Source organism: Xiphias gladius, chromosome 11, assembly GCF_016859285.1.
Source record: "Xiphias gladius isolate SHS-SW01 ecotype Sanya breed wild chromosome 11, ASM1685928v1, whole genome shotgun sequence".
Lineage (NCBI taxonomy): Eukaryota > Metazoa > Chordata > Actinopteri > Istiophoriformes > Xiphiidae > Xiphias > Xiphias gladius.
In genome coordinates this window covers 13774586-13800943 of record NC_053410.1, presented here as the reverse complement: position 1 = coordinate 13800943, position 26358 = coordinate 13774586, and the positions used below count along the sequence as shown (strand labels likewise).

Here is a 26358-nt window from a genome sequence, read left to right as displayed (position 1 = left end):
GATGCAAATTTTACACTGTATACTCTGTATACTATACACTGCATTGCTATACTGTACCCCATATCATATTACATACATATACTTTTTTATCACAGTTTATACTATATTATATTTCTATTAACACAGACAAATACTAAGTATCATTACTTAATCGTATAATACACTATTCCGTTATACAGTAACGGCTTTCATTTTACTTTAATATACAATATACTACACTTTGCTGACTCTGCCGCTATTAAACACACGTCACACGTACTGCACCTTTATTTTACAACACTGGTTGTGGGCACTGTTTGTTTATTGCTCGTGTGGTAATTTAATTGCTCTCATAAAGTTTCTATTTTTATTTCTACCCTTATTTTCGTTTTTTACACTTATACTAAGTATTCATTGTTTACTTTCTCTGTTTATCTGTACTTGTTTCTGTCCAGGGCTGCGGCCACACCTGAATTTCCCCCCTGGAAATCAACAGAGTCTCATCTCATCTCATCTCATCTCTGATAAAGTTTCAGTTAAACGAATACGACTCATAAGATATGGAGTAAACTCTTGAGGCCCATGGATCTATGGTCCCTGGGCAGCTGCCCGCTTTGCCCGGTCGATTAGCCAGCTTTGCAAGAGACTACATACAAACAGCTTTATCTTTGTTATTTTGCTTTAGACCCCCCCCCCCCCCCCCCCGTCCACCCGGTGCGCGTCCAAAACTAAATGGAACGCACACTGCCACTACAGGTTTTTTTTTTTTTTTTTTTTTGGTTTTTCTTTTTTTTTCTTTTTTTTGGGGGGGGGCGGAGCCAAACAGCTGGATTCTCTGTAGTGTCTCGTGGCGGCGATGCGACGGGACCGACTGCGTGTGAGAGCGAGCCTCCCCCAGCTCCAATTCAGGGAGAAAACGGCCACCGGAACCGCAGTACACAGTACTGTATAGGAACTGATATAGACCGTGTCCCGGGAGTCCAGTGTGGAGTAGTTTTCGGGTACCAGAGGTGTGGAGGACGGGTCGGCGGACTCAGAATTACCAAAAAAAAAAAAACAAAAAAACAAACAAAAAAAACAGCAAAAACTCGGTAACTAACACGGAGGCACAAGGTGAGTAGCCGCAGTATCGCTGTTGATGTCGCTCGGTGTTGGCAGGGCTTGATGATGATGACTCTCTGATTAGTAGGTGAATGATTCACCTAGGGACTCATTTCCCCTCTCCTCTCATTCACCAGCCAACAGGACACATCTGTCCTGCCAGTGTCCCATCTGCCATCCTCCATCTTCAAGAACATGAATCAATGCAGATGTCAGCCACACTCAGTTAAATGTTAGTGCTACTTGAGCAGATATCGCTCGGCTGGCCGAAGAGGAAAAAGAGGAAAGAGACTGTTCAGGGTGCTGGAAGATGTCCCTCTGGATGATACTGCCTGTTAGCCTCCCAGCTCTCACCATCACGGGGATATGGGTTGTGTAAGTGTTGAATTTCTTTGACAGCTTAAAAAAAAAAAAAAAAGTAAAATCCACGTGTTAAGTCTGTATAACTAGAGAAGCTCAAAATCATATGTGAGCAAGCGACCCTGCAAGTCAGCTGAGATTGAAATGGTGTGGCTCCCTGTCTGCTGCCCTGGTAGAGCCTAGTGATGCTCAGATGCTCAAGTTTGATTTTATGTCAAGGATGGAACGTAGATCACGCATGTGAGCCTAACAAGATTTTTATGGTAACTTTTGTCAAAAATGAAAGAAACATTATTTTCCATGGAAACGTGTCATTTTTCCACAGTTAGCCACAAGATTTTCAAACGTGGTTATTCATACTGTTTATTTTTATTCAGGCACAAAGAAAACACCTTATACCCATCAGATTTATTAAATATTGCAATTTTTTTCCCCCACATTAACATCACGATGTATCCACGTGCAGTAGTGTAATATAGCAAATTTGGCCCACTAAAGCTCTCTATATAAACCAGTTTACTGCCTAATAGAACCATAAAAACTAGATTCACCTGTATAACCATTGACCAAGCAGTCATTTTCAGGTTCTTAGATTTGTTTTTTAACAAAAAAAATAGAATATAATTATAATAAAAGTGATACTTTTACAAATGATCTTTCAAATACCCAGGGCTTATTTGAAAAATTACAAATCTGTATATATAATATATATATAATGAAGCAAAAACCTTTTGATACCTCAGCCTCTCTTGCTTCCAGGAGAGCAACACTGCATATTTACCCTGAATTCCTCGGAGCCATGGCAATTGCATGTGGATTAACTCTCTCCAGGAAGGATCTGGGATTATCACCCCTCTCTTAAAAGTGAGACATGCATGTTCGCAGTGTAGCTTAATTATCTGCAGTACAGTATATGAGCAGATGTACGGAAGAGAAAAGAGCGAGGACCTCCTGGTTATGTCTGGGTTGACAGCGCTCCTCTCTGCTCTGTTATTACTTTGGGAGGAGGAATGCAAACCCCAAGGGGAGAGATACAGATGGCCCGATTCCAAACTGTCGTAGACCTGTCTTTAGGCTTTGTGCTACATCTATCGTGAGCTGTGTGCGGAGTAAGCAATCTAATCAGATGCCAGAGCTGATACCTCGCACAGTTTTTTGCGAACATGGCCGCTTCACGGTCCAATCAGGGGTGTGTATTCAGGTGTACAGGGCTTTGCACGAAAGAAGGCTTTGTGCTGTTAATGTTGCTACAGACCTATACTGAGCTGGAGAACATGCGGGTTAAATTAGTGCTGGCGTTGCACATTTCTTTCTTGTGTTGGCATTTGTTTATGAGGTAGAAAGTCGATCTAAGATGCCAAATGCGGTTGACTGTCAGTCCGTTTTAAACTTATTTCCTTCCCGTTACCTTTGCAAGGGCGCCTTGTTTCTAAGAGCAGCCAAGGGTCTTTTTCTAGACTAGTGGAATGTCAAAGGATGTAACATGTTGCACGCCCAGAGTACGAAAGGTTCGTGTGGAGCAAGAGGAAGGCTCAGGCTTGTGCCCACCCAAGAGACTTGTCTTAGATTCTTTTGCTGACCTTCTATGAGTTAAGCAATGTGTTTGAGTTTCAGTACGGCTCTGCTGTACCCATAAGCAGCACTTCTTGCTTTTTAGATTTTAAACAGGGAGTGTAGCATGGAAGCCAAAATCCATTCATCAGTCTATGCATCACGCCCTTTCCTGTGGTTTTCTGATATGTAATTTTTGCACAGCTTTTGGGGATTTTCACTGTCCATACAGGTTTATTCCATTAAAAGACTTTCCTAAATGTTCTGAAATAAAATGTTTTGAAATAAAAGAAAAATGTGGTCTTTTCCACCTATACAGTGCTCACAGGCATGCAATTATAGTTTACAACCACTGCTGAGCTTTGATAGAGCTCTAATTATGTAAACAAACCTATTATTACTCAGCCTCCTCCGTGCACAGAATGCACTAGTTAGGTTCCACGTACAGCAAAAAAAAAAAAAGACAGTTTTATTTAGAAAATTCCCAGAGCTGCACTGCTACCATTTTAAATTTGGAAGCTGACCAAATATACAAAACACACCTCAACGTGGAAAATGTAACAGCTTTAGTTGGCTATAGTGTCTTTTCCCATATTCTTTCTAATGAACTCCCTTGGTAAATCTCTGCAGTTGTTGTTTGCTCCTTTTGTTTTCGTCAAGTTGGTGTTGTTGTACTGTGGTTAAAGGGCTCAGAGCTGGAAGTCTGGCAGCCTTCTACCTGACGGCCATATTCCACTCATGCCGGTGGGTTTCCTCAGTGCATTATGCAAGAGCGGTGCTCTTTACAGACAACATGTCTGCCATTTGGCTTACATGACTTTCACATGGGGATCCACATAGCCTAATGCCAACCAATAACCAGCAAACCAGGCTTTGCCACCCTCTGTAGCGGTCAGTCAATACCAGGCCTGCATTTTACTGGCCACTTGTGGAAAACCAGTTGAAAAGTAATGACTAGTGATGGAGCAGGATGAGTCACAAAAAGACACCATAGTGTTGTTTTTCTAAAAGTGAGTGGTGCTTTTGGATTGGCTTGAAATCTATCAGAGTTCAGCAGAGAGATTGGCTGTCGTAGTAATGACTGCTGTGTAATTTGACCTTTTGTTTGTGGGATTTGTGGCAGATCTCTCTTAGTGTGCCGTACAATGCAAACAGGTGAAATTGTATGATACCACATAATTGAATTTTAAACATAACCTTTGATTGATGGCACACATCTATCATAATTATTGGATTATTGTATATACCATGTTATATATGGTCACTTCTTTAGTGAATAATAAATTATTACAGGACTATTACAACCAAATGCTGTAGTAGATATTGCCGGTGACCTCTTGCCCACATTTTTCTTATAATTATGTACCCACAACGATAATATAACTGTAGCTACATAACTGTGATACCGTGTATATCACATTGACGTATACGTTCTTTTGCAGCATGTGACCTTGCACACTAATTAGGACGTTCAGGTTGTTGGATTTTGGTAGCAGGTATCGTATTGTGGACAAAATTTAACACCACTTTCTTTGTCATGCATAAAATACCTTTTGCTTCCAGTGAATCTTGCTCCAAGGCGTTTATGTGTCGATCACACGTGTGTCTCTGTGCTTGTTATTACCAGGTGTTTGTGTGTGTCTTAAAGATATGTCTCAGTTCTTCAAAGAGTGGTTTGCGAGTATGATACTGTCGGCCCTGGAAACGTTCTTAATTGGTACTTAACCTCCTACTGCACTAGCCTGCTCTCAGGAGAGACAGTCTGTGTGTCTCACTCCCTCCATTTCTTTAGGTCTGCTGTCTTTCCGTCCTTTTCTGGCAATTGAAAACATTGTTTTGGTCAGTGTGCGTGTGTGTGAATACCAAGGAAAAAGTGTGACAATTGCTTTCCCTGCCTGGGCTTCCTTTGCCCCCCCCCCCTTTAGATGTCTACCCAGATATATGATAAAAACGATCTTGTATAACTGCATATGTTGATTTTACTATTTAAAAGCACAGTTTGGCATTTGTAAACACCTAAGACTGTTGACTATTTTTTCCTTTGTTCTTCATTCTGAGCAGTGTAAAACCAACTATGTCACACGCAGACTTCTGCATGTTTGTCTCATTTACATCTGTAGTTCCACATGACTTGGACATGTAAGGGCAGAGCCAAGATAGTTGAGCTGTACATGTTGCTGGTGGTGAAATAATCAAGGGCCTGACACGTAAACCCCAAGGCATCAATATGTAAACTGAGCCATTCCCTGGTGGTTCATCAGCCCAAAACAACTCAATCACTGATAGAAACAAATATGCCCATTCAGTGCAACCTCAATATCATTTAGTTGCAGAAAATTGTCTGTTAGGTGAAAATTATTTAGTTGATTAAGAGATGATTTAAAAAATAAAAAGGATAATCACAACTGCAGGCATATTTATAGAAGTGATCATTGTATCCTAATTGTGCACCCTGACTTTGAAGATGTACCCATTACAGGTTTAATTCATAACCCGGCTGATACTGGATTTTTGAGGCCGATAATGATATTGATATTTGGAGGTTTAAAAAAATGCAAAATCAAATTATTGGCCGATAGTAACTTCTTCTTTTTTTTTAAACATACACCACATTTTTTATACAGATGCCGCAGATTTTTTTTGGTCTTTTGTAGTTGAAAAATAACATTTTCAGTGCTCTCTAGCGGACAACCTATTTAATGGTGACACTGTTTCTAAATGACCTCAAACCTAGTTTGGCCTTTCTTGTATTTCTTTATCAGCTGACATATACACCGACACCAAAACATCTGCAATAAGCTGATTATTAGCCGATATGTCGACAGGCTGAATTATTGGCCTAGCTCCAGTTTTATTTTAATTGATGATCGTCAGTCTCAAGCATGTTATAGACCCAGAGCTTCCATTCTTGTATAACGTTAAAACTGTATCAGTTGTGGACGCCAAACATGTATGACAGACATGCGTAGCAGTTTAGAGCATGTTGACTATAAAACGAGCCTCAAAGTCTTTATCTGAAGGACAGTATGGATTTTGAGCGTTTATCGCTTGATCCTCTGGTCACTGACTTCTCTGTGGATGTGGATGTCAGTATTAGTCACACCAGTTTGACTGACACAATCCAGTCTTCTCTTTGGCCCTCTGAGTTTCAGATAGAGTGATAAGAAATGGTCAAATGTCAGGTCACCTACAGGTCCTACAGGTTGAACAAACAGGTGCAACTCAGTGGTTAAGGTTAAGTTCTTACAAATCGAAAAAGTTAGGGCAGAGCATTAACTATAAACAAATTACACATTTTTTACTTTATTTTCTTTAGGAAATACCTTCTACCTGAATCCTGATGTTGTATCTATGTTTCCTGAGTGATAACTTTGGGCTCACAGCAAAATGAGACTATTGAATATGTTGTACTGTATAGTTTTGACGCCTGTCCATTTCTTTATGTTTGTAACTTGTAATGTTAGAGATTTAAACATCAGTTGTTATTCCGAATTATTCTGAACTGATTCCCGTGATGACACTGTTAGTTGAATATCAAAAATATAAAGTTTAACAGTATGACAAGTCATTAAATAGGCTCTCACACTAGCACATTTGCAGTTGCCTTGTATTTTGGCTAATCACACTTCCTCTCTTTTAGGTACGCCATGGCCCTGTACAACCAGCATGTTTGCCCTGTGGATAACTGGTATGTCGCTAATCTATCCTGTATGTTGCTTTACCATGCCTCTGTCTATCCCTACACACCACAAAATCATGCCTTGCAATCTGGTGATTTGTCACCGTCATTGTCAGCATGTTTCCCAATCTCTTTCCCTACGGGATGCCATTACCTCTGTTGGTACATTAGGCAATGGTATTATTTTGCCTCAGAATTATTCGAGAGACACACCTAAATCAGCTCGTAGATCGAAAGAATAAACTGCAGTAAATGAACACAGATCTAAACTGTGTTAACGTTTGTTATTGTTCTCAATTCATGCACTGTCAGTGAGTGGCTGACCATGGGTGTGTTTCCGACAAGCTGAGGTTAATCTCTACCAGCAGAGCTACTATTTGATGACACAGTGTTTCTCTGCCACTTCAACTCACTATCCCTAAACACAAAAGAAAGCCTGGTTGTGACTCCACAACATTGTAATTACGGCTACTGTATTGTGATCTAAAGAGTGAAAAAAATCATCGTATCACAATTCAAATATTTATTCCAGACACTCTAAGAATATATATGATAATAAAAATCAGAAATACATCTGCACTTTGTTTTGGTTTTGAATCTAATTTTGGCAACTGGTGATTTCCCAGTAAAACTGAAAATGTAGTGATATTTACACAACTTAAAAATAAATGTGATTTTATTCCATATGTGTATCTTTTAACATTGAACTTTGCACTACCTTGTTTTTGTGTGTGTCTGCACGCGCGCACGTGTGCATGCATGTTTGATGCTCCAGGTTGTACAACCAGTCATGTGAAGAAGAGCTGTATTTGCAGAGCGGGCCAACCTTGTGCTGCACGCTAGACAATGTACCTCTCATCAGGTCAGTGAGACTCCCACCCTGAACCTGGCCCTTCCTCTCCTCTGTCCCTTTTCTGTCTCTTTGTTTGTAGTTTCTGTCTGGTGATTAAAGACAGGAACACTGTCCCATTGTTTCACGTGGACCCTGTCGGCAAATTGTTGATTTAAAAAGTGAGGGAGCTTCAGGGAGACTCTGTGTGTGTGTGTGTGTGTGTGTGTGTGTGTGTGTGTGTGTGTGTGTGTGTGTGTGTGTGTGTGTGTGTGTGTGTGTGTGTGTGTGCGTGCGTGCGTGCGTGTGTGTGTGTGTGTGTGTGTGCATTCTGAAAATAACTTGGGGCTGAAATATCCTGCTGCCACCGTGGCAGTTCAGAGGCAAAGCATTGGTCGGCTCCTGACCATATAAACACACACACACAGTTGAGAAATCAAGACACTCCCACTCCTTTGTTTAGCTTTTTGGCCCACATCAAAGGCCAGCTGTAGAGTGTAAATACTGGGGTTTGTATAAAAAAAGCATCAAGAGAAAATCTTTAAAATATGTAAATCAGTTAGTAATTGACTGAGATCAAAAGATGTCAAATTGCTAAAATATGACTAAATGTATGTAATATTCCATAAAAACACTTGGTATATCACAGAGTTATTTAAAAATCATGAGTGCAAATATTAGTCTACTGAATTTTACGTTTTCATCTATGTACTGTGTGTGTGTGAGTGTGCGTGTGTGTGTGCGTGTGTGTGTGTGTATGTGCGTGTGTGTGTGTGCGTGTGAGTGTGTGTGTGTGTGCGTGTGTATGTGCGTGTGTGTGTGTGTGTGTGAGTGTGTGTGTGTGTGCGTGCAAGTGTGTGTGTGTGTGTGTGTGTGTGTGTGTGTGCGAGAGACTGCAGTCAGCTGAGAGGACTTTGTTGGCAGGAGGAGCTTGGGCACAGACAGCCTATGTCGACTGACTCCCGCCCTCCCCTCCTACAAACATTTCCCATTCCTAGAAGAGAGGCCGTATGCAGTAGGTGAAAAGTCAAAGGCCTCATGATGGGATGTGAGGAAGCGGGGTTCTACCCCCCTCATGAGCTGAAATGCATCTCTGACACCATGCTATATTTGAGAGTCCGCAACGTGCGAGGGGGAATTAGTGGAACCGTTGCTGTGTCGTGTGCGTAGGTTGATCCACAGTATTTCTCTGATTTATTTCTGTGTACTCTTGCTTGCAGTAAATGTGGGACTCTTCCCCCTGAGAGCTGCTTCTTCAGCCTTATCTGCAGCACAGGATCATTCATGGGTAAGGCCTCACGTGCACTCACTGGTAATGCAAACACAATGTCGCAATCAGTGCTATCAACTTCCATTCCTGCTATGAGTCCCCTTAACCCTGATAGTTTTTTCTGTAAGTGAAGATGTCACAATATTAATCAATATCATAATTTTCCATTAATCTGCTGATTATTTTCTTGATTAATCACTTTGTCTGTAAAATGTAAGGAAATAGTGAAACATTTCTAAAAATGACTAACAGTCTAAAACCCAAAGATATTCAGATCACCATCATATAAAACAGAACAAATTCTCACATTTCAAACCTGGAACCAGCAAGAGTTGCCTTTTTTTTTTCTTTTAAAAATATTATTTAAAAAACGTTGTTGATGAATCACCAAGCAATTTCAGTTCTACGTAATATAGAAAAATCTTTTTTTTTTTTAATAAAACAAATAGTTAAATTCAGTTAACTAAACATATGACAGATGAATAAAAAGTAAGCATCACTTTTACTTTCTTTCATAAGATATTCATTCTCATCTCAAAAATTCTTCCTTAAACTACTGCACAGCGAGACATCTCATTCTTTTGTGGTAGGTACCAAATGTAGTGTCATCTGTTTTGCTTATGTTAAGGCTTCAGAACGACATTAGTTTTGTTACCCTTAGAAAAGTGCTGGTCCCTTCCAAAACCGACAACCACACTGACCAACAGTCAGTGAAAAGCTTGTGTGTGGTAAGACGTTGAAATGACAACAAATTTTGCTTCAACGTGAGTGTGTATTAGAGTTGGCAGCAGGAAAACATGCCTGATATAAAAGGAGGGAATGAGCTCCCATGTGCTGGCCTGTGTGTTTTTTGTGAGTCTGCACGTGCTGTTCCCTGTGTTAAGTGCTGCTTCTGACTACCATGACGTAGTTAATGTTTCCCAGCTGTGATTAGACACGTTCTCCGTGTGTGCCCATGTGCATATGCATGTATATAAAGCCGGGGAGAGGTTTCTTTGCTTTGTTAGTCTTTTCATAAGGATTGTCCATGCTTCTAGCAGCTATTTAAGGCCAGCCTGTCTGTCTGTCATCTGAGAGGGAGGAAGCGACAAATCCATGATAAGATAACAATGCTTGTAGATTCAAAAATAACTTACAACACTGTAAGCTGTGGTCTGTGTGTTTTTGAGATCTAAATTACAGCTTTGGTATTTGCCTGTGACAAGAATGGGAGAGCCTTTCTTTATTTACGTATGTCCTCATGTGTATGGAGAGACTACACATGGTAATGCTGTGCTTGAGAGGTCCTGGTAGGGACCAGACCGTTGCAGCTCACTGTGAATTCTGCTCAGGCAGCAGTGAAAGTCCAGCATGTTTGACCAGCTCTGTTAGACAGCCATGACCCCTGAACCACAGTAGTCAGTCTGTTGACCTTGTGTACGTATACGAATAGGTATAAGAGAAGGAGAGGTAGACTAAGGACCGGCACTTTGATTGTGCTGTTAACTAGACAAAAATGCTAAGAAATCAATTCAGAAAAAGTTTTGTGGCAACCAAACAACGTAGCAGCCAAACAATGTGGCGTCTCGGGGTTTAAAGCCGAACAAAACCAACACAATATTGCAGATTTCCTGTCTCCACTGTCGACTCTGTTCCCCAACCATGATGACAGTTCATGTCTGACTCAATTTTGATTTAATTCTGTTTTAATTTTCCATTGAACCATGTTTACGAACAGAATAATTCCGGCCCATTACTCCTTACACAATGTGTCTGCAATATAACTGTATGACTGGACAAAACCCCATGAAAACAGTGTTATGACGACTCAGAAATCTTCTTTATATGATCAATGCAGTTTCCAAAGGTTACGGTTATTTTTGGCGTGCCACGGTTTTACTGGAGACACGGGATGCATCTTCTGTCCAGATTGTCTCTAGAAATGGTTGAACTGGATTAATGCCCCACCAATATTGAGTTTAGAAATCGGATAACAGGATTGTGAATTTTTTTAATATAAACACACAACTAGAGCTCAATGGATTAGTTGACTGATGGAAAATTTTGCTAATTGAGAAATTGATTTAATCATTTTCCAGGCAAAAATTACAAAAACTTACTCTTTGCAGCCTCTCAAATCAGAATATCTGCTTTACTTTTTTTTACATGATAGGAAACTGAATATCTTTGAGTTTTGGACAAAACAAAGTCTTTTAATGCACTTCAAGAAATTCTGATGGGCATTTTCACTATTTTTTGAACTTTTTCTAACAAAATATATCAAACAATGAATTAAGAAAATTATTGGCAGATCAGTCAAAAATGAAGATAACCATTAGTTACAGCCCTACACACAACTTAAACAAACAGGGATCTGAATCACTGTCGTTATCTCAAATCAGTTGTCCATGTCTGTTCTGCAGTTTTTTTGTAACGTATCCACTGATACCAGTGTATCTGCAATAAGATCATATCGGCTGATATATTGGCCTGGCTCATTTGTCGGTCTAGCTTCAAACTCGATTACATAAAATTAGACATTAAACTTTGCCTGTTGTTGGCTTGAAAAAATCAGATCTGTTCTTCCCTTTCTGAACATTCCAACTTTAAACACACTTGTTCCCAATCCAACAGTATTATGACAGTCAGTTTCTGACAGGCATGTTAATATCTCAGCTGTTAGACCCACATAGAACCAGTTTAACCTGACTGCATAGGATATTACAACTTAAATGGTGATTGTAGTTAGTTAGTATAAATAAATCTGCCATATTTAGATTTGAGCTAAAGCTTAATTTAGACCTGGTCAAATAGACCTGTGACCACCTCAGGTTGGCTGCATGAACAGCTGCCTTGTCAGTGTTTATTTTTTTCTTCACCATCCAATTAGTCCGAACATACAGTAGCATATGTTAATACCTGCGGTAAAGCAAGTTATTATGGCTCTGCAGAAGTAGGTTAAGTTAATCTGGCACGTAGCCGTACAACAGGCCATTGTAAATAATCAGTGCTTAGCTTCTTAGCCTATTGATTTATGCCTTGCTTTGTAGATTGTGCCTGCTACAGTTGGCTCAGGGGTTCACTCCTATCTGGGAGAACATGGACTCAATGAACTGTATATTGCCTCAGAATTACTCTCCTTGTTTTTATCCCAGTTCCCACCTTTCTGCCAGTGTACACACACAACGTTTCAAAGACAATGCATGTATTCTTTCTCTGCATACCTCCTGTGGGAGAGAATGCAGCCGGGTGTTTGGGTTGAAACATATCCCCAAGTGGGGACAGCAGGGTTTATTTAACTGCGAGGTGTGGTGTGTCCGATGTGACTTTTGTGGGAATATGCGCTTGTGTGTACACGCACTAGTTTTAGCGTTCACCCATGTCTAGGTGTGATAGCAATAGCAAGTCTTCGCTTGTGACAGCAGGGTTGTATACACACTATGGTATGTCAACATTGTTGCAATGTGATTTCCATGGTAGAGTAACACCGGTCTACATGCGCCAATGGGTTAGTTACTGTTTGAGCCAGCACTCTGCTTCCTCTTCTGGCTTCTTTAGTTCAGGGAAAAGGAGTAAGATCTGGAGGGGGTGGCTGTTTGGAAGGCGACCAAAGCTGGGACAGTGTTAGGGACACAAGCACGGCGTGTTTCTGTAAACTTATTCCTATTGTTGAGCTGTCAGACAACAGCTTGTCCTGACCTTCTGTAGGTCAGCTATGCCGCTTACTCATGAAACATGTTGCCCTTATTCTGTAGGATCCTGTGAGCTCAGCATGGCATGCATCCTCAAGGAAATATGCCAGAAAACAGCCTACACAAATGGGCCCTTAGAGTTCACAACATAAAAATAAAAGTGGAAGAAAGATGGATTTGCTTATGGAGAGTAATGGGGAAAATCCTTGTCTCTTACCTTCAAGCCAAGCTTTCATCATCTTAGCTAAACGCCAGCATGTTCAGACACGCTCCTTTGTTATGATGAAAGAGTCACTTCGTTGAAATACTGTAAGATCCGCAGCCAGCCTCTCTGCAGCAGAGACTGAGATGCCATGATCTAATTAAATAAACTGCAGCTGACTTTCTTGTCCCTTCAGTAACAGAGCATGTTCTCCATTTCACAAAAAAAGGAGGAGAAAAAAACAAAGACAAGATTGTTTCCGAGCCCGGAGACACTATTTGTTTCTTCCGTGATTGTAACTGAAATCACTTTGGCCGAGATGATTTTAGTGCTGAGGTAAAAGGGGGCAGCTGACACAAACAAGAACACACACTCGCTATGTAGAGCTTGAGGATTTGAAGAAAAAAAATTTTTTACATAACATAATCATACCTGTTACATTACCTTCAGCTAGACGCCCTGTACACGTTACATCTGTGGTGTGTTGGTGTGTTGTGGTGATTTGTACTATCTTGTTTGAAACTCTCCTCCAGATTAAATTTGCGACAATAATTTCCCCTTATCTCGAGCAAAATAACCTGCCACAACAAAATAACTAACACAAGATAATTGGCAGCTACAGTCTTTGCTCCAAATCATCAACAGTGTGAGTAAAAGATTTCACGAAAACCAATACTGTCCTAGAATAAATCATCGTTAATGGTTAATATTTAGGTTGTGGCCAGGTTATAAAATGCGTCTGGTCACTGAGACGCTGGCTTAGAGTCAGACAGGCCACAACATATCCAAACCCTTGCTAGAGTGGAGAGAGAGCTTTACAATGTTATTTTTTTCTTTCCTCTCTGTGACCACGGTTTCAATTTTTATTCTCTTTTGGCAGCGTAGACCCTCTTAAAGCCCGTCTCTTACAATGAGATGGTGACAAAGTTAACACAACAGTTTAGTCTCTGGGACACTGTATGAGTTTCAGGTCAACACAGGAGGGGCACGCTGTCCCCTCTAATTCTCTCAGCCTCCTCTTTTCCACTCACCCCCTCTGCCCCGCTTTCAGCAAGCTCAGTCAGCCTTCGTCAAGCACCAACCGTGAGGAGCTAACAAAGAGAAACTAAGCGGGGGTCAGCTCCTCAGTGCACCAACAATACCCCCCGTCACAGCCCATTAGCACATCAGCAGTCATCTGTCCCATATACTGTATTTTGTTCCCCTTCGCCTTTTAATCTTATGCAAGACTCAGACCTACCCCCACCCACTTATCGTTCCCACTTTCCCGCCGTTTCCTGCCTCTCATATTCCCACTTGTTAGGCAGAGAAATTCAGCTTCCTGTAATTCTCAATCAGCTTCCAAGGAATTCTCGTGTTTCTTGGCTAAATGAGGTGTGCGAGTGTATACATTAAATTGAACCCAGGCACTGTGAAATACGAGCTTAATGATACCTTTTCTCCCTTTCCTACAGCATTTCACTGTTGTACTGGTGCAGCGGTTTTAGCCTCTGTGTCTCTTTATGTCTCTCTTTCTATAGTTATGGTGATTGTGCTGCTCCGATATGCCCACGTAATTGAGAAGCACAAAAATTGCGTTCTCAACACGGCGAGTCTCTCCACAGGCTGGATCTGTGCTGCTGGGCTCATCATGGTGGGCAACTTCCAGGTACGGTGACCCAATGTATTACCCAGTAAAATAAACAGTGATAAAATACAATAACAAAAGATTTAAGACAGTAATACCAGAAATAGTAAAAGCATTCAGCAAGAAAAATGTAATTTTTCAGGAAGAAATGCCAAAAATTTGGCAAAAGCTGGTTTCAGTTGCTTCAATGTGAGGATTTGTCACTTTTTGTGGTCTTATATCATATTAAGTTGAATATTTTTGGGTTTCATACTGCTCATCAGCCAAAACCTTTGATGGCATCACCTCTGGTTGTCGGATATTGTGATGGGCATTTTTCACTGTTTTCTGATGTCTGTTTTATGATGTCTTATAACAATTAATCAAGAGAATAATCAGCAGAATTGTCAATAATGAATGTCACTGTTAGTTGTAGCCCTAAACAGAACTGCATTTCACGGAAACATCTCAGTGTTTCTCAAAGATATTCAGGCCTGTGTTCCTGACTGTACTTCCTTTTTGGTTTAGATTTAAACTTCCTCTAATGACCCCTTCTCTTCCACTCTCTGTATAACACACACACACACACACACACACACACACACACACACACACACACACACACACACACACACACACACACACACACACACATACACACACACACCTTGTATTTAAGTCTACATTAAGGTTTGTTAAAGTCGGTCCTGCCTTCATAGATACAGTCCTGCACTGCTCTTTCAGGTAGTTTAGTGTTAACATTTCAAGTGAGAAACCCAACCTGAACTCCTGCCCCATAGATATTTGTTCTTTGGAAAGAATTTCTTCAAGTTTAAATATTTGTAGCCCTGGCTGGACGCCTAGACTGCGTGTTTTTTTTTTTTTTGTTTGTTTTTTTTTGAAGAAGAAAGAAAGCAAGAGTGGTCGCAGTAACAGATAGATATTAATGAGACATCCTTGGTATTTTTGTAGAAAAGAGGAGTCTGGGAGAGGAGCGAGATAAAATACACTGATGGCCCAAAACGTTCTGACCAGCATTGGCATTCTGACCTGTCTGCGGCTACTCAGCCCCATACACAGCAGGGTTCGATGCACTGTGTGTCGTTACACATCCCTCAAATAACTATCATTAAGATTTTCTGCAACTTGTGCCACAGTAGCCCTTCTGTCGGTTTGGACCAGACGGAATAGCTTCAGTTGCCCTCACACATCGATGAGCCTTGGGTCCCCTTTATCCTGTCGCAGGTGTGCGGTCTGTCCCACCACGGCCCGCTGTCGGCAGGTACTCGCCACTGCTGACCAGGAGCATCCCACGAGTCATGCGGGTCTTTTACACCTGTCGAATTTCTCCATCATCAAACACGTTGATGACGAGAACCGACTGTTCACTTACCATCTAATATAGGCCAGAATTTCAGCGTTTCAACGTTATTCGCTTCATCTGTGAGTGTACATAATGTTTCATCGGTGTAGACAGAGTTTTGGCTTCTGATGAAAGGCTGGATAAGACTTTTTAAACAATGTTAAATACCGGACTGTTGACGGGACATATTGGGAAAGCCGGAGAGGGAGAAGATGTGATTTACATCGTACACACACACTGGCCCTCTTTACCACCAAAATACCCCTTCAGCTTTCGATACAGACTCTGAAATATATGCAATGGTAATCATTCCATTTCGCATGAGCACATGTTTCACTATCAAGTAGAATAATGATACCTTGTGTGTGTCCGTTGTCATCGGCATGTTATCGGCATGTTTTCACCAGAAATATTTCTACAGTGTATTACAGCCATGTAAGAAACCAACAGTTTAAAGCTTTCAGTGCCTTTGGGTAAATGTGATGCTTTGATATGTTAAACGCTTGGCCCTATGTCCTCTCCTCTTGAAAAGTCTTCCTTTTATTTGCTTAGGATTCATTGGTTTAAGATGGTTTGGTTATTCAGGAGAAGTGACTATGGAGGTTTTCACTTTCATATATGTTTATCCTGCGACACTATCATGTACAATTTACCAAGTTGTCTTTTGGGGAAACATAAGTGGCAAGATGGTGACTGAACAGCCAGTGCTCCGTCAAATGCGACTGTGCTGATTCTGTCTGTCAGGTGTGTCAGAGATGAGAAGGATACTGAACATGGACATCTTAGACATCAACTGAACATCTACGTACTTCTAAAATTCACTGAGTGATGAAGAAGAAGGAAGAATCGTCTTACAGGAGTGTGTGTCTGAGAGTGCACAAAGGTTGTCTTCACTGTCTTCTCGCTTCTCCGGGGCCTCTGCTCTGCATAACTGGGAGGAATTTTACAGGAAGAGCCAGGGGGAAGTGAGTCATCAAGTCTGGCCATGCATGGAGAGGAGCTGGGCAGACAGGGTGCGTGGAGCAGAGGCCCCATCTATACGCAATCACAGACCTGATCCTAGCCGCTCGCTCACAGACTCACATCTCTTACAGTCGGGGACATTCCAGTGGGATGGAAATAGAGATGTCATTGATAGTGAAAAAACTGTGGAAACCACATAACAGACTAAACATCCTGCTGCAAATTGAAGCACAAACCCAAATTCATAGGAAGAAAAACATATGGACACAGAATCCGCAGGCAAACACCACAAGCAAGCTAGAATCAGAGCACATGATAACATACTCATTGGTGGCAACTGATTCAGTTTGTAGCTGTGTGTTACATAAGGCTTTGGCAGCATAATTGTGGTGTGGCCACTGGGGCTTTTCCTGTCAGGTGGTCTGGTGGTTTGGGCAGAGAAGCTCATAAGAAAATAGATGATCACTGCCACACAGATGTCTGTGAGTGTGACAAGGCTGGGTTGAAAAATGCCTCCAGGAAGAGGAGAGGTAGAAAGAGGACTAGAAAATCTGGATGGATTGCTAAACCGACACAGTCATTTACTTACGAGGCCCACTGTCAGAATACACCTTCAGCTTGTTCCCTTGGTGATGCTGTGCCGAGTATGTCACTCTGGACAGTGATGTTGAGATACTGATCAAATATCTAAGTTTCAGATTCAGTTTAGTTTTGCTATTTTCCTTGCTTGTTGTCTCCCCCATATGCACTCTCTTTCTCTTTCCGTGCCTTTCTCACTCATTCAACGTGGTAGCTACTGTATGTTTATCTGAATGTTGGGTGGGGGATGAATTGTAAAGACCCCATGTCTTTTGAAGAATAGTTTGACATCTGGGGAAATGCGCTTTTTCGCTTTCTTGCTGGGAGTTAGATAAGAGGATTGATGCTACTCTCATTTGTCTTTGCATTGTATACAAAGCTACAGCCAGCAGTCGCTTACCTTAGCTTAGCATAAAGAATGGAAATGGGGGAAACTCTTAGCCAGGATCTCTAAAAGTAACAAAGTCTTCCTACCAGCACCTCTAAGGCTCACTAGTTAAAACATTATATCCATAAGTGCAAAAGGGACAGGTTGTGCTTGTATGGGTTATGTCCTAGACTTTTTCCTCAAAATGCTGAACTATTCCTTTGACGGTTCTGGCATCGAGTTTTGAATCATGATGAGCATATGTGACGGATGAAATATCTTATAATGGTTGTTTGCTCTCGGGGAATAAGAGATGAAAGTAAGAAAAGATTAAATTAATGTATTTCGTATGACTGAAAGTTACAGATTTTGGCAGGCGTTTGGTACAACAGGTGGGTTTTATACAGTTTGAAGTCAGTAGAGTTTCACTTCATCTTGTTTGGTTCTGTTGCCAGAAAGTGTAAAATTGAAGCCGACAGAAAGCTGGATGTCAGTTGGATTTGTTCCCACATGTACATCCCCAAACCCATTGTCACCCTGCACACTTTTATCCTCCTATATCACCATAATAAATACAGCACACAGTGAAAGTATTTATTTTAGATGGTCTATCAATGAGGCACACACACATCCAAACTCCCCTCACTGCACACACGCTTACTTTTGTGACCAGCTCTCTTCTCTAGGGAGTGTGAGCTCTGCTGACTCCAACTGTGTGAACACCATTTCCATTTATTTATGCAGGGGAACGGCTGGTCAGTGTCAGCCTGCAGGGACTAATTTATCAGGCTGATGTTGCTTAGTCATCAAGCTGTTTTTTACATAAGGACCAATACTGCAGGAGATTGTGTCGGAGACCTTTGAGAGTGACACTGAAGGAGAACTGTATATTGACCTTTGGCAGCAATTGATAAAAAATATGACAGGGGTAGGTAGGCACATGTTCTGGCAACTTTTAGCTGTTGCAAATATCCGTAGTGACACGTGAAGGCAGATGCTCAGAGAACTGTAGTTCCTGATGAACACGTGGCGATATTGAGGGCAGCTCAGTCTTTTCCTCATCCTCATTTCTGCCCTTACTGTATGTCTGTCCTGCCCTGTTCTTACCTCTAATGCTGCCAGATTTTAGTCCACCTCAACATCCATCACTTTTTCGTCCTTGTCATCGTTTAATCTAGACAGCCCCGCTCTCACCTTGTGCCCATCCTCACCATTGTCTCTGATCTACAGTGTTGTGACCTACACTATCCTTGGATAGTGTACATTGTGTGAAAACATACATAAAGTAGAACAGTAAAGGTTTACTTGATGGCTCAGTACATCGTTAAGCCAGCAGGTAATGACTGCAGAATTTAGTACACAGAGCAACACACACACACACGTACATACACTCACTCTCACTCACACACACACATTCTATTTGTGATAAACCACTTGTTTCGTTCTTAAAGATATCATAAAAAGGTGAAAAATGAAGATTATCAAAATAGTTGAAGGTTTATTGTCTGTAGTTTGACTAATCGATTTATGGTTGCAACATCAGTTAAAACAAAAAGGTGGCAGTCAAACAAAGCATATGGTTGTTGTTGTTGTGTGTGTGCGTGTGTGTGTGTGTGTGTTTTTCCATTACTGAGTGTAGTGAGTAACAGATTGGCAGTACTACAGCTGTCAGACCCCCACAGTGCCTGTTTGATTTAGTTACAGTAGATAGGGAGGTGGTGCAGTAGAAGAAGTGGGACTTTGTAGTAGCCATTGTACTATAGGAGGTATGAGACTAAAATAGAAAAGCACACAGAGCAAAACACTGTGAACAAAACACTGCATTTTGAATACAAACCTGTGGGAAAATGTGTAAGGCCTGGCTGTGTTCGCTCCCATCTTCACTCAAAGCTCTGGAGATGTCACGGACAGATCTAAGAAAGGACTTGTATTGCTGTGCGTGCTTTTCATATTGAACTGTCTGCAAATCTTACTTTGTCACTTCAAGGATTAGCCTACTGCACAAGAATGTTCAGTATGTACTAGCTGGGTCAATGGACAAATGGCTTAGAAGCCAAAACTAAATAACTTCTAGGCAGTTGCTCTAATGATCCCTAAGAATTATGCAGAGCAGAGGGACATTGTTATTCCGAACACAAGCCCTTAACCATTTAGCATTAGCCAAGAAAAGCACTTCTTTATCATTTGTCTAAATTAGTCTAGTCCATGGAGGTGTGTCCCCAGCTTTGGTTAATGCTCCATTGAATCCTTTATCTGTTCCGATCAGTACATTTGAGCTCTGTGTGTGTGTGTGTGTGTGTGTGTGTGTGTGTGTGTGTGTGTGAGTGTGGATCCTGCAGTGGGAGCTGTAGTCACATGCTCCTGAGCAGCTCTTTTGTGTATTGTTTCTTATGGTTCTTGTGACCAGCCGGGAAAAGGAGGCGTTCTGTTGCGTGGCTTGCTGCTGTCGTTTCCTGCATGTCACCCTCTCTTTTTCACTTATTCTTCTTTGGCTCTTTACTAAAAGAAGCCTAAGAGGCTTCGAACAAAGTATTACACAACAATGAATAATCTGACCCAGCAGCTTGATGCAGAAGCTGTCTGATGTTGCCCCCTTCTGATCTTTCCCACGTGGTCTTTTCTTGTTCAATAAGTGTTTCTGTCTGCTGCTAAACTGTTGAGTTTGTGTATCACCATTTTAATGTAACCCCTTCTTCTCCCTCACCCGCCCCTTGTGTCTCCTTTCCCTATATGACAGGTGGATAATGCCAAAGTTCTCCACTATGTCGGAGCAGGCATTGCCTTCCCTACGAGTATGCTGTTTGTGTGCCTGCAGTCAGCGCTGACTTACCGACTGGCCAAGACCCAGGGGGAGTACAACGTGGCCCACCTCCGGCTCTGCATGACCCTGCTGGCCTTTGTAGCCTTGGTGCTCAGTATCCTCTCCAGCCACTGACAGATGGCAGCCTTCGAGGCTGTCAAGTGCTTTAGAGTAGAGCGTAGTGCTGTCAGCCTGATAGAGGATGGCAACATCCCTTCTAGATTATATCACAGCAGCAGTTTCCTTCCAGTATTCAGTGTCAAATCCTATCTTTTGTCTTTATGGGAAATTTTAACAGCTATGCATGAGAGTAGATTCAAATATTGATAAAGGGCATGTTGTCAAACAGCTCGCTCTGTTTTACTCAACGCTGTGAAACCTCTAATAAACATGGTTTAAACAAATAGTTTGACATTTTGAGAAATATGCATACTTACTTTCTTGCTGAGACTTAGATGAACAGATCGATATTAGTCTCATGCTTGTATGGTAAATAATGAACACGTTGTATCTTGTTGTTTAATCCGGACAAAAACTGAAATGGAGCCTAGTTCGACTACAACAACACAATGCGGTGTCATCCAGCAATATACTGGTTTGACCAAGAAAGTACATGCACATTCCTAATAGATTTTCTTTGCCTTAAAACTCATGGATACATCACTCCAACTGGACTTGCTTGGTCAGGTTTCATCTTCTCACCTGTACCTTTTAACAACATGCCCTCACCAACACAGCCCCCTCCTTGTTTTTTTTATTTCTTCTTCTTGAAGTAGTATTATTTTTGGTCTGAGCAGAAACTTTTTCTTTTTATTATCAGAAATTGCTGAGTTCCTTTTTCTTAGTGTTGAAATAATTGGATAGATATTTGAATTTTACAGTTTATGTGAAAGCAGTCAAAGAGAGTTGGTTCTGAGGTGAGTCGGACGACTGTCGGGCCAATGTTTACACATGAACAGCTCAGACTGCTGCTCAGGGCGTTGACACTGCTTTGCTGTTGCTGTCCTTAACCACGTTTGCAGGTGGTGTGTTTTTCTGTCAGGAGAGCTTCGTCCTGCAACACGCATCGGCCATCTTCGAATGGGTGTTCTGCGTCATCATCATGCTGTTTTACGGGACATTTGCCTTCGAGTTTGCCAGCATGTCAGGAGATACAATGGTGGTGCTGGCTAGAGGAGGGGCTCTGGGACCTGCTGGGAGAGAACACAAGGTGGATGCATTGGGAGCACACCCGCAACCACATCCGCACCAACCTGAAAACATGTCCATACTGTAGCCCACTGGCACATCTTGATGCCACACAGTTGGCCTCTTAATTCCTTTCAAACTCTGGTTGTAGAATGAGTTTAATTATTCATTTCCAGCCACACTCGCCTGAAGCTTTGAAATGAACCAGGCCAGTGCAGCAGCCGTTCTTGGCAGAGTGGATTCTACTGTTTCAGCCACAGGGCCGTAGATCTGTTACCACAGTGGAGAGCTCAACTTGTATTGAGCTTTGTGTCTCTAAAGAACTTGTTTGCATTTTGCACATTGCACAAGTGTGAAACCAAATTTTCTCCCAACTCAGTCCTGTCCTCAGTGACCAGCAGTGGACAGAGTATTTTGTTAATCAGATCAAGAAAATGTGCTGTTCCCGCTGAGATCCTGTAACCTGTCTCAGTAAGTGGCCTTGGACCATTTCCACTTCAGGTGACTGCCGTGATGCTTTCATTGTCAAGGAGTGAAGGCTGCTGGACGGCCTGGCTGACAGTATTACAGTAGTTATAGAGAGACAAGATCGTGTATGAGTGTTACAGTGGAAGGTCAGACTTGAGGCTTGTTTTCTCACAAGAGAGTGGATGAATGCAATAAATTCAAAGAAACAGTCAAATAGAGTATATAAATGTTTCAGTCAGTACTTAAGGTAGAACAGGGCAGGAGTCTCCATTTTGCAATCATTTAAACCTGAATTAAGCAATATTTTTGATATTAACAAATCAAATAATTTTAATGTCTAAGAGTCATTCATAGACTTAACACCCCACTCTACATAGATTTTTGCTACTTTTAGCTGACATTATTTGGCAAGCAGAAGACCCAGATATTTTTCTCAGAAGCTGGTTAACCAAGGCTAAAAGGAAATTGAATATTCGACTCATTTTTATTTCAGGCGGCCAATTAGGATAATAATGTTGTTCTGTGTCTGCTGGATTTATAAGTAGTTACAGAAGTTAACCGTAAACACTTTTGCCAAATTGTTTTGTGATCAAAAATTGCTTAACGCAGCTTTAAAATACACACCAACTTTATGTTTGATTAGCAATTCCACATATGCAAGCATAACACTGTTAACGTACCACTAAAGTATCCGCGGCACCCACATCCAGCAAACATTGTCTTTTTGTGTCTGGATGCTTTGGGTGATCTGCCATGTCATTATTTTAAAAGCACACAGAACATACAATAAATCTGGTGCCTCATAAATTCAAACCTTTATGACCAAGTTTTATTGTTAGGATCAATACCCTATATCAACCTTAAACCTCAAATAGTATTTGATTCAGCTTCGTCTCTGTAGAGTTCTGCCAAAGAATATGAAAGAGAGATGACAAAGTGTCAAGAGGCCAAACGTGTACCAGCTAATTCAAGCCAGAGCACTGGGTTTATTGAGTTTAGTGACGAGGCATCACACATGTTTTCAGGTCTCAGTCTCATTATTCCCCAACAAGGAGGGACTCAACATGGTCTTATTGCTTTACCTTCTTACTTTTTTTAATTTGAATTCTCAGAACTCTCCATAGTTGGAGTTTCTACTGCATGTCCACCTGGTGTAGCGGGACAAAGGGAAAGGGAAGGATTTGTAATGTCAGACATAACTGAGATGAACTGTCCTGCCTCTGTGTTAGTGTACAGCAGTACGTGCCAAATATCAGTCTGCCTATGGCATTGGTGCTAAAACACATAAGGCCTTAACCTGTCTTTTCCCCCTGAGTTTAGCTATGAGTATGATAAATGACAGCAATAAGATGGAGACATAGGGTTTGTGGAGGAGCGGGGTCTTAAGGATTGCATGAATGCCTGTGAGTGCCAGGAAAACCAAAGCAGATGTTTGGCACCACAGATTCATTGACATTGAAAAATGCTCCCTGCTAAAACCTAAACTGACTTGATATCTTGGTATCTGTAGCTTGGCCTCATGGCTTAGGGGGAGTTGTGAGGAGTTCCAGGTAAATATCCTCTGTTGAGAGGTCACATGAGTCGTTAACCCTTCCGGTCATCATGTGAGTCGTTAGGATCGCATGGGTCAAGGTGTAGATGGGTGCTAACACCTTGAGGGTTGTTAGGGTAACAGGTGAATCATTGACGTGTTTCCTTAATATGTTTATGTTTATGTTAGGTATCCACATACCTAAACCAGTGGTTCGGGGCTGTGGCTGGTTTAGGTATGCGGATGACACCTGGGTAAAAATAAGAACCCATGAAACTGAATCCTTCACTGAACACATCAATGCAGTGGACAGCAACATCAAGTTCACTCCTGAGGATGTCAGTGGAAATAGCCTAGCCTTCTTGGATTGTGCGGTGCACATTGAGAATGACAGAAACCTCAACATTGAAGTATGCCGGAAACCCACACACAGATCAATACCTTCTGTTTGACTCTCACCACCCAATGGAGCGCAAACTGGGGGTCATCAGAAACCTGCACCATTGGGCTCAGAATGTTCCCACGAGGTCAGAGGTGAAAGAGAAGGAACATAAACACATAAAGTAAGCACTTAGAACTTGCGGTTATCCCAAATGGGCCTTTGTCAAAACCGCAAAAAGAGGCAGAACAGACATTGCTGGATTATCCAAAAAACTCAGGAGGCTCTTCCACAAACATAACATCCCTGTGCATTTCAAGCCCAGTAACACTCTGAGGCAAAAACCTGTCCACCCAAAGGACAAAGTTCCCAGGCACAAGCAGAACAATGTAGTTTACACAGTCCAATGCAGCGAGGAGTGCAGAGACCTGTACATTGGGGAAACTAAACAACCGCTATGTAATAGCATAGCACAACACAGGAGAGCCAGTTCCTCAGGTCAGGACTCAGCAGTCCACCTGCATGTTAAGGACAAAGGACACTCTTTTCAGGACAGTGATGTACACATTTTGGCTAGAGAAGACCGATGGTTTGAAAGAGGAGTGAAAGAAGCCATTTTTGTCAATCTGGAACAACCGTCACTAAACAGAGGAGGTGGTCTGAGACACCACCTGTCAGCCACCTGCAATGCAGTTCTAAATTCACTCCCCAGACACCTGAACACACATCCACACCACGAATCATGTGACCTCAACGACTCACTTTTTTTGCTGATCTCACCAGAGGATATTTACCTGGAACGCCTAGTCGGTTAGAACTGAAGAAGCCTTTCGGGTTGAGAGGCGAAACGTCTTCAAGAACTTTAAGCAAGTCCAGTTGCCTTTGCATAGCACTTACAGAATACCATGACCCGGATGACTGAGAATCTTCACAGACATTTGGCATCTTTTGTTCAGTCGTCCCTCTGTGTAGATATTCAAAAAATGATTCATATTTATTGACTTTCTCTGGCATTCTGTGCTGTGTTTTAATTGTGTTACTGGTTATATTTTTAATTTTACAAAAGCTCAGTGTAATATTAACAAACATTTCTTTTTACTGGTGAAAACCCAGAGCAAGCAGATCGTTTACAACAGAAATAGCCTCATTAGTTGACCTTCACACAGTGAAAATATCACTCCCTCATACCACAACTGGCCACACATTTGGCAGAAGTTTTGTTGGTGCCAGTATTTTGAGAGCTTTCTACAAACACAGTTTCACAATATGTTACAGAGGGACTGAAATGTAGTAATTTGCTCTCAGACTGAATGTATGAATACTCTCAACAAGACTGAACTGGAAAAGCTTGTGCACGCTGCTCAGTGGAATGAGCTGGAAGGTCGAAACAGCAGCCGCGGCCACACCACTGAGCACCTGCTTCTCTCTGCTGGTCAAAATGCTCATTGCATTATGAGTTTGCGTTGGGATCAGAGCTGTATTGTTGTAGTTCAGCTGACAGGAGGTCTTGTTTTCTACTTGAAAAATTACACATTTTTGTATCCACAGATGAGAATATTCAGTCGGCTACAGGTTTAGGTCAAATCTGCTTTTGTTTTACATGTACTTTTACTAAGAAGGTGGGACTATCATAGTGGCAAGTAATGAAGAACACTTGAACTCCAGCTTGTGGTTCTTGCTTTGTTTCAGCAGTGGTCTTCGGATTGTTCTACCTGGCATCATCTTGGAGTAAAACCTGGCCTTGTGACCATACACTGCTTTTACAATATGCATTCTTCTTACAAATAACAGGTTAAGATTTGATTTATTTTAAATGTTAAGCAAAATGATGGTGCTGCTCATACTGCTCTGGCAAGAAACATTTTGTCAGTACACATTTACTAAAAAGTGTTTAATTTACTTCTCAGTTTATGCATGTTAGGAGTCTATGCATAATGCTCCAGATGAACACCACAAAAAACAATTTAAAATATATCTTTTGCATGGCCGGCTCAGCCTCCTTTTCATTTCAATTCTGTCCTCTTTTCCTCGTTTACTGATCTGTCTGATCCTTGCACTCAGGAAAATGTTATGACACCAGCTGCATTGCTTGATTCCAAGCAGAATGAACGGTTTGCTTCTGCCTTCTGTTGACTTTGTATGGAATTTAATGGAATTTTATTTTATGTTCATGAGGATTCGTTGTGTATATTTGTTTTGTGTAGAGTAGGTGCAACTGCTTTTTCACAGTTGCAGGATTGATGGTTAGCCATGATATAATAGATTATTTTTGTTAATCAAAACTCTGTAAAGCTAAAAAAATAAACATTCCTGTATAGTTAGCTTGTGAGAATGCTTATGCTGCTCACACAAACATGGGTAAATATCTGCAAGACAAACTAGCCTGCTGCATGAGCAAGGTGAGGGCATTCTGACAAACTAACTAGCCTCTGTAAACCTCACAAAAATCTGTTACTCGATACTCAATTCTCA

The 26358-nt window shown here is 41.4% G+C and overlaps 1 protein-coding gene across 3 annotated transcripts; it reads left to right on the top strand.

Moving 5' to 3' along the window:
• Nucleotides 1–839: 839 nt before the first annotated feature.
• Nucleotides 840–24388, top strand: zgc:154058 (uncharacterized protein LOC795538 homolog). 3 transcript variants are annotated; one of them, XM_040140096.1, is made up of 8 exons: nt 840–1092; nt 1218–1455; nt 6632–6679; nt 7446–7532; nt 8720–8787; nt 14163–14290; nt 20258–20435; nt 21343–24388. In XM_040140096.1, exons 2-8 carry the CDS (start codon nt 1391–1393, stop codon nt 21594–21596), a joined length of 828 nt encoding a protein of 275 aa, XP_039996030.1. In that variant the 5' UTR covers nt 840–1092; nt 1218–1390; the 3' UTR covers nt 21597–24388. The 3 variants fall into 3 exon arrangements, with proteins under 3 accessions (XP_039996030.1, XP_039996031.1, XP_039996033.1); XM_040140097.1 differs by lacking the exon at nt 7446–7532; XM_040140099.1 differs by lacking the exons at nt 840–1092; nt 1218–1455; nt 6632–6679; nt 7446–7532 and adding an exon at nt 8412–8518.
• Nucleotides 24389–26358: the final 1970 nt, after the last annotated feature.